Source organism: Triticum urartu, chromosome 7A (genome assembly GCF_056163025.1).
Source record: "Triticum urartu cultivar PI428250 chromosome 7A, HENAU_Tu73, whole genome shotgun sequence".
Lineage (NCBI taxonomy): Eukaryota > Viridiplantae > Streptophyta > Magnoliopsida > Poales > Poaceae > Triticum > Triticum urartu.
This window is the reverse complement of record NC_141879.1, coordinates 699,819,493-699,836,000: the sequence shown is the minus strand read 5'-3', so window position 1 is coordinate 699,836,000 and position 16,508 is coordinate 699,819,493. Positions and strand designations below refer to the sequence as shown.

The 16,508-nt window shown below is 43.2% G+C and overlaps 1 protein-coding gene across 1 annotated transcript; it reads left to right on the top strand.

Annotated features, from left to right (window-relative positions):
* The first annotated feature begins 7,576 nt into the window (after positions 1–7,576).
* On the top strand, positions 7,577–16,508 carry LOC125519379 (wall-associated receptor kinase-like 2). The gene is made up of 2 exons (XM_087535198.1): positions 7,577–8,463; positions 15,122–16,508. The coding sequence occupies exons 1-2, from the start codon at positions 7,602–7,604 to the stop codon at positions 16,297–16,299; spliced, it is 2,040 nt and encodes a 679-aa protein (XP_087391324.1). The 5' UTR covers positions 7,577–7,601; the 3' UTR covers positions 16,300–16,508.

The window sequence follows — 16,508 nt, the reverse complement described above, 5'->3', positions numbered from 1 at the left end:
TTAGATAGCTACCGCATCTAGTGTTAGTGGTGATTAGCTACCTAGAATGAGTTTGAAGATGATGATGTGCTACACTATGACTATGGTGATTAAATAAATACTGTTGGTGGTAATGACTATGATGATGATTAAATAGCTTGTGCTGGCGGATTAGATTCAAGTGGAGGCAACATGTGGTGCACATCGAAAGTACTAGTCCAAACTAGATCAAGTTTAGATTAGTAGTATACTTTTGACATGCACCACATATTGCCTCCACTTGAACCTAAGCCACCTTCATTTAGCACACAGTTATGGACATAATGATATAAACCTCATAATTGGTATTGTACCAAAATTTGTATAACGGCGTATAAATACACTAAAAAAAAGAATAATAGTAGCGATGGATAGTAAACACGCTGCTCCTAGCTAGATTAGCAGCAGCGCGGGAGAGAACAAGCGCTGCGGCTATGTGTCTTAGCAGTAGCGTGTGTCGCACGCGCTACTGCTAAGTAATAGCTGTAGCGCCTTATTAGTAGCGCGGCAGCCCGCGCTACTAGTGGGCATTAAACCCGCGCTACTACTAGGGTTTTCCCTAGTAGTGATGCGAAAAGCTTCTTGATATGTTGATATGTTGCCAGGACCATAGAGTGTCCTTCAAGTGCACTTGCATATAATATATAGCCAGGACCCCAACTAGATAAATCAATCTAGTTGGCCAAACCAGACGGATAGATCGGAGAGAAATGCAAAGTTATAACAAACATGCATAAAATAGTTCAGAGAAGATACAATAATATTCATGAATAATCTGATCATAAACAGATAATTCATTGGATCCCAACAAACACATCGAAAATAGGATTACATCGAACAGATCTTCATGAACATCAAGTAGAACTTTATATTGAAGATGAGAGAGAGAGAAGAAGCCATCTAGCTACTAGCTATGGAGCCGTAGATCTGTGGTAAACTAGTCACACATCATCGGAAGGGCAACAAGGTTGATGTAGAGGCCCTCCGTGATTGATTACCCCTCCGCTAGAGTGCCAGTAAAGGCCTCTAGATGGGATCTACGAAGAACGGGAACATGCGGCGACGGAAAAAGTATTCGTGTGGTTCTATGATGTATGGGGAACATTTAAGAATTTATAGAGGCGGAATTAGGCCAAGAGGTGCCACGAGGGGCCCAGAAGCCCGGGGGCGCCCCTCATGGGGCGCGCCTCCCGAGCTTGTCGCTCCCTCGTGGCTCATCAAGTCTTCTCTCGACACTTCTAGGGTCTTTTCTGGTCCAGAAAAAAATTAATCTAAAGTATTTTCTTCATTTGAACTCTGTTTGATATTGATTACCTGAAAAGCCAAAAACAACAACTGGCACTGAGCACTAGGTTAATAAGTTAGTCTCAAAAAAATATAATTGCATAATAAACATTCAACACTGATACTATAATAGCATGGAACAATCAAAAAGTTATAAATACGTTGGAGACGTATCACGTTGCCGTCGGCATAGATGTGGCATGTGTCGCCTCCCGTATGGTCTAACTTGACGACAGCGCCATCAGCCGCCGTCTCGTCTGTTTCTGTTTGCCAACGATGTCGTCGGCATAAGATGGTATTCTGGCAGCTTTTCTATGCCGACAGTCTGACTAGGAAACGCCGACGTGATGTACACTGACGGCCCTATGCCGAAGGGGTTTGCGCCTATGGCGACAGGCCGTCGGCATAGAGAGTGATTCCGGTAGTGAAGCATAGGGTAACTAACCAAAACACGTAAAGTCTGTTGGTATAATTTTACCACGGGTGCTACTTAAGGCTGAAGAATAGGCAGCCAACATAAAAGGATTTGGGATTCGATTAGCTAAGAAACACCAGGGACAAAGGCGTTTCAGGCTTCACCATATCAGCAGATCAGTGGTGGTGGGCCAGCTGGTACCCCTATGGATATCGGTGTTTCGCTGTCCAGGTGAAAACGCCGGACCAGAGTGTTAGGCTTGCACAAAAGGGTCGGTGTACCGCTATGTATCCATGTTATTCTTTTGAACAGGATTTATTTTGTGTTAATCTGATCTTTGAGGATCTTGGCCTTAAGGCATCACCCCAATGAAACATGTACTACACGCAATCAACATAGCATGGCTAGCAAAAAAAGCAACGAATGCATATCTCTCAACTTGCCGTCGGCGCTGAGCGTACGTACGTACGTGAAACACGGCGAAGCTGCACGTATGGTTCTGTCTGACTTGACACGCCGCCTATTCGTATCACAGACCGGCGAGCTAGGACGGAAGTGCCTGTTGACGTCGGCGTTGATGTAGAGACGCCGGTGTTTGCACTTGCCAAGTGCATGCTCGCGGCCGGACCCGTAGAAGGAGACCTGTAGAAACGCGGACCACCGGTCGGTCGCTCCGTCATGCAGAGGGGATGTAGGACCTCCCTTGGACGATAGAACCGCTGCCGTGTGGAACGGTCCTGTAAGCCACGTGCCTAGACAAGTAGGAATAGTATACAGGAAAGGGATGTCAGTCAGGGACATGAACGAACGGAGAACGTAGCTTTCCAGGGACGGCGACGTTACCTTGGACTTGTCTCTGGCCAACTCCTATTTTTTTTAAAAGAACTTTTGATCTATTTATCAACTATCAAGATAGTATAAAAACATCGGAAGAAAAAATACATTCAGGGTCATAGATCATCTAGCGATGACTACAAGCATTAGAGCGAGTCAAAGGTGTGTTACCGTCATCGCTCCTCCCTGATCAGAGTCGGGCAAACTTTTCTTTTATCGTGTTAAGGTCCCATGGGACTAGTGCACCAGAACAACATCCGTCATTGATGAAAATAAGCGTAGATCGAAAGGATCCAACCTTTAAACATATGAACACACATGAACGGAGACCCCATCCATGTGGACCGACCGAAGACAAAAGCCGACCGAATCCCGCGAGACCCCCTGGAGACAAACCTTCACACGCCTATCAATGACGCTAGAAGCACCACCGGACGTAGCTAGGCTGGAAAACCTAATTTCATTTTGAGAGAGTACTCACCGCACCCGTCTCTCTAAGTAGGATAAAACCCTAACAAAACTCAAAAAAGTATCTAAAAATGGAGCCTTTCCGTTGGCAAGGGCAAGGATCCACAGTGCCTTCATGGCCCTAAGATCACAGAAGAGAAGGTAGACCAACAGCGGCGTAAGCGGGAGACACCTGAAACCCTAGAGCTTGGGTGCCCTTGCCTAACTTTTCTTCATTATCATAGTAATTATCTTTCTCTTTTGCCTGACCAACTCCTAAATATTATTGTTCATAAGGTAGATAGTATAACTATATTATCACTATTAGATAAAAAATGTTTTTTCATGTTCTAAAGCCGTATGAAAAAGAAGGATCGCTCAAACAGCGAGTGAAAACATAAGACTAGTTTCTGCTTTTGCATGGCGAATTCTGTAAACACTTCTATCCATCTCTCCTATTGTTTTTATAAAAAAAACTAAGGTTCTGTTGTCCACTCTCATCTATCCAACGTTATGTGCATTTTCTTCTTCCTCTCTTTGCTCTGATTTTTCATTCTTACCTCTGATTTTTCTCAAGGGTTTTCTTTAAGAACAACGTCAACTTCCCCAACTCTTATCTCTAAAAAAAAAACTTCCCCAACTCTTATGGACTTATGAAATATATTTTTTCTTTGGTAATGATTACCAAATAAGATCATATTTTTTACACAATCACACTAATATGGGCAGATAAATCATTGTCTAACCGTTTGAAAAAGAAGGATAGCTCAAACAGCGAGTGGACACATAAGACTACTTTCTGCTTTCGCATCGCGAATTCTGGAAACAATTCTATACATCTCTCCTATTTTTTTAAGTAAGGTTCTGTGGTACGCTGTCCTCTATTCAGCGTTACGTGCATTTTCTTATTGCTCTCTTTGTTCTGATTTTTTTCAGTCTTACCTCTGTTTTTTTTCGTGGGTTTTCTTTAAGAACAACGTGGGCCATGGGCTAAGAAGATTTGAAAGTTCTGTTATCCACTACTGGCAGCCGATTGTTTGCTGAGTACCAGGTACACTCGACAAAGGCTTCTCAGAGTGTTACACTTGGCTACCCGCACTAGGCATACTAGCTTTCGGCAAAATGAGCTTTTGTGGAGTATCAGATACACTGGACAATGGCTTCGCCGAGTGTTATAGTTGGCAACCAGCACTAGGCGTACAACTTTTCAGCAAAGCGAGTTTTTGCCGATTGGTTTTCTACAGTCCCTCGGCGAAGAATTCACTGTATGTTTTCACGGGAACTTGACAAAGATTTGATCTCGGTTAAAAAATAACAGGGCTGGCAGAAAATTACGGCAAAGGTGAAGGCTTTGGCGAGTGCAAACCCTCGGCAAACCGACTAAACGTGAATAAACAAAATGTCCAGTTGACCCCGAGTACAACACTGCCGTCAGCCATGGGAGAATATGGTGATGGATGCGGTTAAGAAGATCTAACACGGTAGTAGGATACCACATGGATCACCATGGAGGCCAGGGAGATGTCGGCGATGAGCGTGGTGGCCTTTGCGGCTTACAGGAGCTGGGCCAGAAGGAGGGGCACGTCAAGAGGAGACATGTGGAGGTCGAGCCTGCAGACAACCGGGAGCGTAGCAAACAACGCCTCGAGGCGGCATGAGATGTTGGCTGAGACATGGCTGAAGGGTGCCAGGTGGCCTATGCCGGCGCTCGTGGGCAGAATGTTGCATGAGTGGCACTGCGGCTCCCACGCCATTGTCTTGGAGCTGTGGTCTATGAGAGAGAGAGAGAGAGAGAGAGAGGATCTCATTTGCATCTTTTGGATTTAAAAATCCAACAATCTCCATGTTCAGCTTCGAGGTTTGGCCCCACGATATTTATAGTTCTTCAAGTTTTTTGGATACGGCCTACACATAGTCATTAAAACATTTTAAATTCATTTTGACAATTTTTAATGTATTTGTAATTCAAATGTGAATTATACATGTTAAATGCCTAAAATGCACTTAATGACTTAAATATAGCAAAACGAACTAGAAAATGTCAAATTATTGCATGGAACATGTGACGGTGTATTTTTTAGTGAAGATAAAGTTTGAATGTCAAACAATGAAGGAATTAAGACTTCGCCTTCAAACCCGAGACATCCCCTCTCGAAATTACTATTCTTCCTTGGAGACATTCCGATTTCCAAGAAGTGTACGATCTCAAATTTTACAACCTTCTCAATTTATTACTACAACCTCTAGGAGTTATCTAATAACACGTCTCCAATTTCATGAAACTCCAATTTCATCTTCTCTTCTTCAATTCTTTTCAATTTTTCTTTCAAATAATAATTTTCCTTTTCAACTCGACAAGAGGGTCCGTTGGAATTTCCGGTTCACATACTTCCTAGATAAAAATATCTATGCCAAGTTGGTCCGCATAATTGTCATAAACACTAAATGATACAAATAGTTATAAAAGATAATATACCACATCGGAATCATAGACCGGACGAGAGACGACGGGGGCGCATATCAAAACCATGGCACTATATAATAACAAAAAAAATACAAGTAAGAAAATTATACAAGTAGCTATCTAAATCATACAAGTAAGAATTGTTTTGGCTAAAAAAGATAAGAACAAGAGGCTCACCACGGTGGTGCCGTCGACGAGATCGGCGCGGGCAATCGACGGCAGTGAGGATGGGGACGGGGATGGGACGGCACCCTACACATGCGCAAACTAAGAAATTAATTTGAGCTCAAATTGTGCATCTAAATCAAATAAACTCCCACATACACACCTCCACTAAACTCACAAACCACTCTACTTCTAGAGCATGAAATGAGCTAAACTAGCAATGAGAGATGAAAGGATGAAGTTGCTAACCTTTTAGAACACTTGGATAGTTGGTGCACCACCAAATCCTAGACAAATATTGGGAAAATGGACGTTGCAGGTGGAGCTTGGAGGAAGAACAGAGGAGAAATTTTAAGTGTGGCTCGGGCATTTCATCGAACACCTCATGTGCATAGAAAGGGAGAACAGAGTAGCGCACACACCTCCCACCTTTTACAGCCAAAAAACAGAGGAGAGCGCGGGCAGGGGCAAGGATATATATAGGCAAAACTTTAGTCCTGGTTCGCAACGCGACCGGGACTAATGCTCCGATCCTGCTAGAACCAAAGTCCTGTTTTCTACTAGTGTGCATGCTTTCATACTTTGCACTTTGCACTTTTTAGCATTAAAAAAGGCTTAGTAATGCAAATAATATTTTTCAACTCATTTTGCCCAACCTTTGATCTAGTTGCTATTAAAATTTCAATTATATCTATTAAATGACTAGAAATGCACTTCATGACCTAAATATACCAAACGAGCCCTAAAAAATGCCAAGTTTTGGCATAGAACATGCAATGGTATATGTTGAGTGCAGAAACAAATTTAAGGTCAAATGATCAATCAACTAACACTTCGCCTTCACACCTGGTCCATTCCTCCTCAAAACTATGATTCTTCCTTGGAGATGGTTCTGGCTTCTAAGCAGTGTACGTCACAAATTTTATGAAACTGTCTCAAATTTTTATCACAACCTCTAGGTATCATATAATCACACAATGCCAAGTTTCATGTTTTCAGACTTTGTTTACATTTTCTACAATTTAAAAACCAATAATCACCATTTCCGGGGTCAATTCTTGGTCCCCTGATATTGGAATTCATCTTATTATTTTGTGTAAGATATAAACATATACTCATTAACACAAATAGGACTGTTCAACTTATTTTTGCCAACTTTTTCATGTTACACGAACATGGGGAAACAAAACGGCAATAAAATAATAAAATCTAGCCAATAAAATAAATAATGAAAAAATTACACAATAGGAAAGAAAGTAAATTAAATGAAAGAAAAAAAATGGAAAAACAATCTTTGATAGTATTTTTCTGTTGCTGAGTGTAACACTAGACAAACCTCGTGTTTACCTAGTGTCAGCTATTTGCCGAGTGTGTTTTCCAAAGTAGACGCCAAAGGCTTTGTTTGCCGAGTGCCCGATGAAAAACGCTGGGCAAACAACGACACACTCGGTATACAATCATTTTCCTGTAGTTATCAGATTATTCTACCACCTCTAATATCAAATGTGAGTTAACTTTAAAAAATATGCATTGCTTTTATAAAGAACAATTAATTTGAATGTTCGATGTGAATTCAATCACCACTTAGTGGAACGTTTGCGGGCATCTTGATCTAATATAAGCATAATGTAGCCTAGCAATCTTGTGCTTAGATATTATGTGGAGAAGATGGGAGTATCTTAACTATGGCTTTCAAGGCTCTTCATCTTGCGACTCACTAGAAGCGCTGAATGGAAATTCCAATGCTGACCGTTGGTTGACTTGACTTTGAAACTTTCTGTTTGAATGGTGACATTTGTATAGGACTTGGACAACGCGTACCATAAATTTCTTAAAAAAAGAAATACTACCTTCGATCCATGCATATAGTAAGTGTCGCAGATTTAAATTAACCCTAATTCAAAACTGTATATATATAGCATGTGGCCACTCTCCTAAGCTCACAACACCCCATCGCACTAGCTAGACAGAGTTATGTTTCCTCGCAGGAACGGCACCCCGCAGCTTCTCCTCCTTCTCTACGCCTGCTGCTTGCTCCTCTCTTTTCGGCTTGATGCTCCTGGGCATGTCGCCGCCGCGTTGTCACCCATCTCCTTCAGCTTTGACTTCACCAACAAGACCTCGTACAACCCACAAGACCTTCATTTTGAGGGTAACGCGACCGTGAACGGCGGCCTGGTCGACCTCACCGCCGTCGAGGCAACGAAATTGTTAGACTGCACGGGGCGGATGTCGTACAGGCGCCCCGTGCCGTTCTACGACAACAACACCGGCGTGGTGGCGAGCTTCGTCACACGGTTCACCTTCAATATCAAGCTCCTGCCTGGACGCATGAAAGGGGACGACATGGCTTTCTTCCTCGTCAGCTACCCGTCAAAACTGCCGCAGGGCTCGTACGGCGGAGCCTTCGGCCTTTTGAACGGTAGGACGAGGGACGCCGTAGGCGAGAATCGGTTCGTCGCTGTGGAGTTCGACACCTATAGCAACACCAACTTCGACCCTCATGAAACCATGGACCACATCGGGATTGACCTCAGCTCCGTCATAGACTCGGTTAACACGACGAGCCTGCCCAACTTCAGCCTGAATGGGACGATGACGGCGTCCATCAATTTTACCAGCAGCACCCGGATGCTGGTCGCTAGACTGCACTTCGATGACCGTCCCTCCATGCAACCGGCTGAAGTCAGCGCGCAGTTGCTCAACCCAACCACGTTGCTCCCCGCGGAGGTGGCGGTGGGGATCTCCGCGGCCACCGGCACAGGCGTGGAGCTCCATCAGATACTATCATGGTCCTTCCACTCCACGCTTGTTCCAAAGGAACCAATATCCAGAGGTATGCGTTTGAAAAAAAAATCAGTTATCCGATGGAGAACTGGAGTACCTATGTAGTAGTACTTCTTCCATTAATCAGGTTTATTTATAGAGCAAAATATCAATAACTATACAATTTCTCTTCGTATTTAGTATCATTAGATTCATCATGATGTATATTTTCAAATTTTGTTTATTTGATATATTGTAGATATTGATATAATTTCTGCAAACTTGATCAAGCAAGAAGTTTTTGACTTTTAGAAAAATTAATACGCCTTATACTTTAGAGGCGGTACTAAAATTAAGCACAGATCAACTGCACTTTGGCTGACCCTTATTCACATTTTGTCCATTTAGATACGAAAATATCACGTATCTTACCAACTTCAGCTGTTCTACGAATTACCAGTTCACAGGGTAGAAAAATAGTATGTCTTTTAAGAAAAAAAATCAAATTAATCTTCATAAGGGCAATCCAAAAATATAAATTATCAACATATATAAAATACATGCAAGACTAATTTCGATAGATATCTAGTAAAGGCCATATCTTTAACTCCAGGAAAGTGAACTTCAGTACTGGTTACTCAAGTAGATCCCACCATGCCAGACTTTGGTTCATCGAATTTGTTTTTAGATGTAAATGCCTTGTATGTGGTATCATTGTATCAGGGGAAAATATAGAAATAATTTAACAAACTGAAAGAAGAACATCATCAAGCTACTTGCATGTATACAAAATGTATCATGAATTCATGATACACTATAGGAAAATGTATCAAAAGGATATGTAATTTTATTTATTTTGGGAACCTAGGAAAATGTATCATGATACTCACTACTCACTACTATATAAGAAACCATGTAAGGCCTCCTTTGGTTTGGAGGAATTTCATAAGAATTCTAGAGGATAAGATTCTTATAGGATTTTTTCCTTTAGAGCCCTTTGGTTCATAGGAATGGATTCCTATTCCTACATAGGATTGGTTCCTATCCTCCACATTTCATAGGAAAATAAAAATGAGCCTAGACTCAATGGAAAAATTCCTTTGGTGTCAACCAAATGACATCTTGTTTCCTATTCCTACTCATAGGATTTGAGATACATGTCATCTCATTTCCTACAAGATTCCTATTCCTACGATAATCCTATCCTATGAACCAAAAGAGGCCTGAGTATGGTAGAGTGTCGATTCAGGGGATGACAATCTCATGGAGGAGAAAATCAGGAACGCTCTCGCCCGACCCGCTCCCACAAGCGGGAGAGCGCCACTGGGCAAAGCCCTGTCGGTGTAGGGCGTTTCCTCGCCCCTCCCGCATTGGTGTGTGCAGCGTGGGCTGCCGCATCTGCCCAGGGGCGCGGCAGCGACGAGTCGGTCCAGCGCATTGGTGGCGTGGCGGAGGACAGGGCTGCGGATGCGTGGCAGTGCGCGCTCGGCGGGCCTTCGGTGGTCTGGCGGCGGCGGCTCTGCAAGCAAGGCGTCAGGAGCGGCGCGGGCTGGGGAGATCGCGGCTCTGCCTCCGTGCGGGCATCTACCGGCGGCGGGTGTGGGACTATGGGCTGCGGCCACATCCAGGAGGCCGGTGGTGGATCCGATCGGGGCTTGGGCACGGTGTGGGGCGCTGCTCGTGGTCGTCTGCTCCCTGGACGGTCGTGGGTGCTCCTGGTGACCTTGGTGGGCGTAGGGCTGGTCGTGGCAGGGGTCTCCCCTATCCCAATTTGGTTCGGCCGTGGCATGGTGGTGGCATCGGTCGGCGAATCAAAGGCTGCTGCTTGACGGCGATGGTTGGCGGACAGTGGCGGGGTGGTGGTGGCGCCTCTCTTCTTCCTGGTTCTTGCCGGCAACATTGGTTGCTTGTGCGGCCGGACGGCCATGATTGGGAGCTCATGCTCAGGCGGACCAGGTTTGGTCCCGGGATGGTTCGGAGCTTCGCTCCGGCTAGACGATGGTGGGCTCGGTGTAGGGGGTGCCCGCGGGAATCACGGTCCTTGGTACGCAAAGTTTCTTCCTAGCACGAGCTACGCGGTACCTCTTATCTGGACTGTCCGTTTGCTTCAGGATTTGTGCAGAAAAAGCATCACGAGGAGTGCAGCTGTTCGATGCAGTGTCATTAGCAGGAGGTGCTGTCCTGTCTGCATGGCTACAGCGTTATGTCATATCCCTACTCCCTAGGCTCTCTGCTGCAACAGTGAAAGACAGAGAAAGAGTGGGCCAAATCTAGTAAAAAAAGGGTGGCGCCCCTACAGGCAAAGTGAAGAGAGAGGAGTAGCATTTAAGAGTGAGAAAAAAATCATTGAGAAATTTTCTTTGAGAGAAAAGAAAGTGCCTACGTGGAGACTCAAAGAGAGAGAGAAAATTCTTTGCAAAATTTGAAGACGCAGGTAGCATGCCACAGCGAGAGAAGACTCTGATTTTTTTATCAGAGAGAAGAGAGAGAGAGAGATAGCTGTTGTGTGAGGAAGTTTTTTTGTGTGGAAGGAAGCTTTTATTTACGAAGGTGAAAGAGAATATGTGTGTGAGAGAGAGCATGCGCATGTCGGCATGCCGATGTAGATTCCAGTTGCATGTCAAGATTGAGAGAGTTTTTTGTGAGGAAAGATTCCTTCTTGTAGATAGCCAGCAAGTCAACTAGCGAGAGAGCAGGTCACCAGAGAGTGTTTTTTATTTGTGTAGTACTGTAACCATGACAGTACTGCATGGTGTCAGAAACGGTAGCCTTCTTGCGCGTCGCTATCGGCGTCCATCCGATGCCAGAATATTAAGCGTTGAGCACCTGCCTAGCTGCTGATTTTTGAATCTTATGCACATATCCAGATGCACAGGAGTCCAGATTGAACGGCTCTGATAAAGGGTACCATGTAGCTCGTCCTACAAAAAACCTCTGGTTGGTATGGTGGGTGTTGGCGGTGGTCGGGTCATCATATGCTCGTCGGGTAGGATGGGAGACGGAGATCACAAATATGGCGTCGTGCGGCCAAGAACGCCGGCGGCCGTCGATAGTTATGGAGTTGTGCCTCCCCGAGTCCACCCGGGCTGGCTGGAGGCATAGGTGTCGATGCACCTACTGTGGTGGTGTTGATCCATACTTTGTGGCTGATGCCGGGCTAGGGGTGAAAGGAGACTCCTTTTACCCCTCCTACCGTGGTCGGTAGTCCGTGATGCGAGTGGCTGGTGATGGCTTGGACATGGATGCCGGGGTGGCGGCCCCGGGTAGCGGTCCACATCGTTGGCTCTCTAGCGGGCAACCTCCTGGCGGTGGTGACTCTCTGTCTTGGTCGTGTGGGCGACATGATGGGCGAGGAAAAAGGCTCGGGCGTCCTCTCTGTCCTCTCAGTGGCGGCACTCCGATCTGGGGACCTGACCTCGTCATGCTAGTCTTAGTCACCTTGTGGTGGAACGGGTGAGTTGCCGATCGAAAGCTCTGCGCCTTGGCGCCGACGACGGCAACGCTTGCGGGCGCCGCTATTTTCCTGAAGATGTTGTTGTGGTTCTTCTCTCCGTGTCAAGGCTTCAGATGAAAACTATGTTCGTTCTCGACGCGACATCGGCGACGCTTGGCGCCGTTCTCCCTCCTGAGGGCTTTCTCGTGGAGTTTAGGTGTGCTAGGGGGTAATGTGGTGTTGTGTTCAGTTCTTCCTATTTTTTCTTTTGGCTTTGCCGGCTATCTTAGGATCGGCTTTGTAAGAGGGCCTTCTCACCACCTTGGATCGTCCGTCCGTGTACCTTTTTAGGTGTGGCTTTATTTATAAAGGGGGTGAAAACCTGTTTCGAGAGAGTGTCGACTCAGAGCCCGGGCTCATCGGCTTCTGTCCTTAAACAGTAAAATTGAAACAAATAGTAAATATATTTTAAAACTGAATATTTTTGTCATAAAGATACTAGTGCGTGCAGCCGTGCACTAGGCGCATGGAATTTTTATGATGAAAAGACGTTTGAAGAGATCATGGCAAAAAATATCAGCTCTCAAAGGAACTTCGAGAAAAGACACTTCGGAGACAGATTGTTTTTTGCCACGAGCTCCACGAATAGCCTGTCACCATGACAAGTTCCACACACCTAGTGCACTTGAGAATCTGGCATACCAAAAATAATCAAATTTATTTTCGAATGATATTACTAATTACTAAGATTCTAAGACGTCGAGTATATCCTAGTTGCAAGCAAGCAAATAAGGCATGACTGGTCAGACTGCTTACCCAAACAGGAGGTTCCGCCTCACCCCCTCCAGACAAGGAGGAGGACCCCCATCAGCGTCGTCAGCCACCGGACTCAGCCTAATGGCGTCCACCGGCGGCGACGGAGGGAAGGGAGGACGGAGACGTAGACCCCGGTGGCTAGTGTTTGAAGCACCACCCGAGTCGCCCGAGGCGTGGGCGACGCAAGCATCAGAGCTGCATACAAATGAACCAGTGGTACTCGTTTCTTTATGGAGCCTTCTGCAACTATATTAGATAAGGGAGTTGATTGAGTTAATAGGGAAATTGATCCAAAAACCATAAATCTCTCACTTAATTAAGGAAAACAAACAGAAAACTAAATACAAACATGAAAGACAAAAATTTACAGCATGGGCATAGGAGTTAGACGAACGCACACACTCCAAACATCATGGAACTTCGGCTGAGCCAGACACAAGTGTCCAGGCCCAAAACCACCAGACGTGGCTCATATGCAGCCAAAACCACAGCCATACTTACAAGTGATCTCATCCACATCGAGACTTCGAAACAACTTGCACTAAAATTTTATAATGTACATCTTACTTACAATCGATGCCCACCAAAGCGTGCATCGCCTCGATCGCTTGTACTGAAAGTAACTTCTTGTACATATCAGTAGACCTTCATCTTGTTCTTATCCCCTTACTTCTTGTTCAACTCTGGCAACTCTCCAAAATACTCCATAAACCTATGAGCCGCGTGCTTGGCCGGCAGGATCGGTGTTCTTCTTATATTGACGCCCGCTACGTTGCTTTGTGTGAGAGGCACTATCTTCCTCCAACTGCAAGGGTGTTGGGGTTCCAAGCAGTGGGCGTGGGACCATACAAGTAGCCAATTAGTACTCTCATTACCCATGCAAAACTGCAGGATGGAAAAACCAATTCACCCTTCTGAAAACTAAATAATTAAATAAATAGCAGCTCAATGCAACTACTACCTTTCATTCTATTAGTGCCAAGGCTTTGCCAAATAAAAGAAAATCAAATTGGACTTGAGTAACACAAACACTATATCGGAACATAATTCAGTAAGTCTCATTTGCTTGTTTTAAAAAATAATTATTGACATATTTATGCTAAGGCAGCTTCCTATAATATGGTAAAGATATTAAAATTAGTTAACATATGTTGTAAATCTGGAATATTATCACCTTAAGAATGCACAATCAAACTGGTGACTCTTTGAAAAATTTTGGTCCCTGTTACTCTTCAAATTTAAAAATTGAAAGTCGAAAATCTAATTTTAGAATACAATTATCAAAGAAAGCAAGCTCATGCTTCCTGTACGAACAATATGTTTCTTAAAATAGTTTGTAATTAGACTGATTTACCATTGCCTAGCTCTCTGACCTACATTATTTTATGAATGAGATAATTTCGTTTTAGTAGCACCAAGTTTGTTCTCCTTCTTGGTAATTTTACGAACCTGTTCTTGCTACATTTACTCGGGCATACAGAAAAGAGCAACACATAATATAAATGGAGTAAACGGTTAATCTCGAGCTTATTACGTCTGATTGATGGGAGGATTTCTGGATGGAGGTGTGCTGTGGAAAGCCATCACAGTCATTTCTAATTGAAACATTTCGCTAGATTAATTCGGAAAAATAACTATAGGATGATATTACATGATGACTTAAATTTAATTATCGAGATCTGAGCTTCATATAATTTTATATTAATAAAATAAAACAATGAAGAGGCAACGAGAAGGGAAATCTTTTTCTCTTGGAGGATGGACCATTACCTATAAGGTTGTTGTGTGAGTCCTGGTTCTTTTCCTTCTAATAAATAATAAATTTTAAAATGCTATCGAGATACACCTTCAAGGTGTTCGAGAATAAAATGCGATTTATTTGATTCTTCTATATGTCACTCAACCAAAATAGTATAAAATCTTGGTAGGATTGGCACAATGCTTACTATTTCACAATGTATACTATTTTAATACAGGATCCTACACACCAAAGAATGTATTGATTAATGCAATGGTCTAAGTTATGTCCATTGCATAGCTAGATTGTTATGTGGTCCAACGATGCAAATATTTCAGTTGTGCCATGGAGTGAAGGCTAGAAAATAAGACCGTTATCATGTCTTGTGAAGAACACTAAAGAATTGAGGTGTTCTTCACAAGACATAATATTTACTATCTTAGTTCTTGCACGCATTATTGAATATATTTATGCGGCTAGCCAACTCGTGCCTGTTCTGTGGTTACATCTCCATATAATAAGTTTATCATATTAATTTTTATATTCCTAATTGAGCCTTAATATTGAATCAAGACTTGATTTTGTTTGCCCACATAATATATTCTTAGTTTCTTTCTCAAATCAACCTAAAAATAAGTATTTTGATGAAGTGGAAACAAATATGAAGTTGGATCAACTCTATTGCAGACTTTTATTGTACCAAAATTTCTTCATTCATAGGATTTTTATTTTACTTGACAGGTTTTGTTGTGGGTATAGCAATTGGTGGTGGCATCAGTCTTATATGTCTAGGTCTTTGTATCATATTTGTTTGTCAGAAGTTAAGGAGTCTGCAAGCTAAGAGACTCAAGTCGAAGTACTTCGAACTAAATCGGGGTTTGTTGTTACAACAATTGGTGGACAAAGACATTGCTGAAAGAATGATATTTAGCTTAGAAGAACTAGAGAAGGCAACCGAGAAATTTGACGAGTCCCGCAAACTTGGTGGTGGTGGCCATGGTATTGTGTACAAAGGAATACTATCAAATAAGGATGTGGTTGCCATCAAGAAATCCAAAATTACTATTCAAAGAGAAATAGAAGATTTCATAAATGAGGTGGCCATCCTTTCACAAATCAACCATCGAAATGTCGTGAGGTTGTTTGGGTGCTACCTTGAGACACAAGTCCCGCTATTAGTTTATGAGTTCATTTCAAATGGAACTCTTTCTGACTATCTCCATGTTGAAGGCCCAAGATCCTTGTCTTGGAGGGATCGAGTGAGGATTGCTCTTGAAACTGCAAGTGCTTTGTCCTATTTGCACTCTTCCGCTTTAACATCGATAATCCATAGAGATGTTAAATCTGCGAACATTCTACTTGATCATCGTTTAACTGCTAAAGTATCAGATTTTGGAGCTTCTCGAGGTATCGCTATCGATCAGACAGGACTGAATACTGCCATCCAAGGTACATTTGGGTACCTAGACCCTGAGTACTACCAAACAAGTAGGTTGACTGATAAAAGTGATGTTTATAGCTTTGGTGTCATACTTGTGGAGCTTCTCACAAGAAAGAAACCATATGCTTTCATGCACTCAGAAGGCGTAAGCCTTATTGCACAGTTCAACTTGGTATTAAGGCAAGATAAACTATGTGAGATATTAGATCTTCAAATCATCTCAGAGTGTCTGGAGGGTGCAAAAGAGGTCGCAGCACTGGCATCGACATGCCTAAACTTGAAGGGTGAAGAGAGGCCAACCATGAGGCAAGCGCAGATGACACTAGAAAGGTTGTTGCTGGCAAATAAAAACATTGAAGAAGGGTATCCAGATGAGCTAAATTGCACATTAGCTCAAATCAGGAACAACAATGACAACAATAGCAGGCAGCACAGTGCTGAGCAGGAACTCGTACAATCAGCAAGCTTTCCTCGATGATTTACTTGTCATAAAATTATTCATATTTATTTTGATTACTATGTTCCTATGGATTAGAGCTTATTCTAGGAAGTATTGAGAATTATCAACTATGTTTGTGATTACTATAGCTACTAGCAAGTGGTGAAATATATAACATATCAAAATGTTGCATGTGTTAACATTGTTCATACATTAAAGCTACTATTGCCATCATGATGAGTAGTACA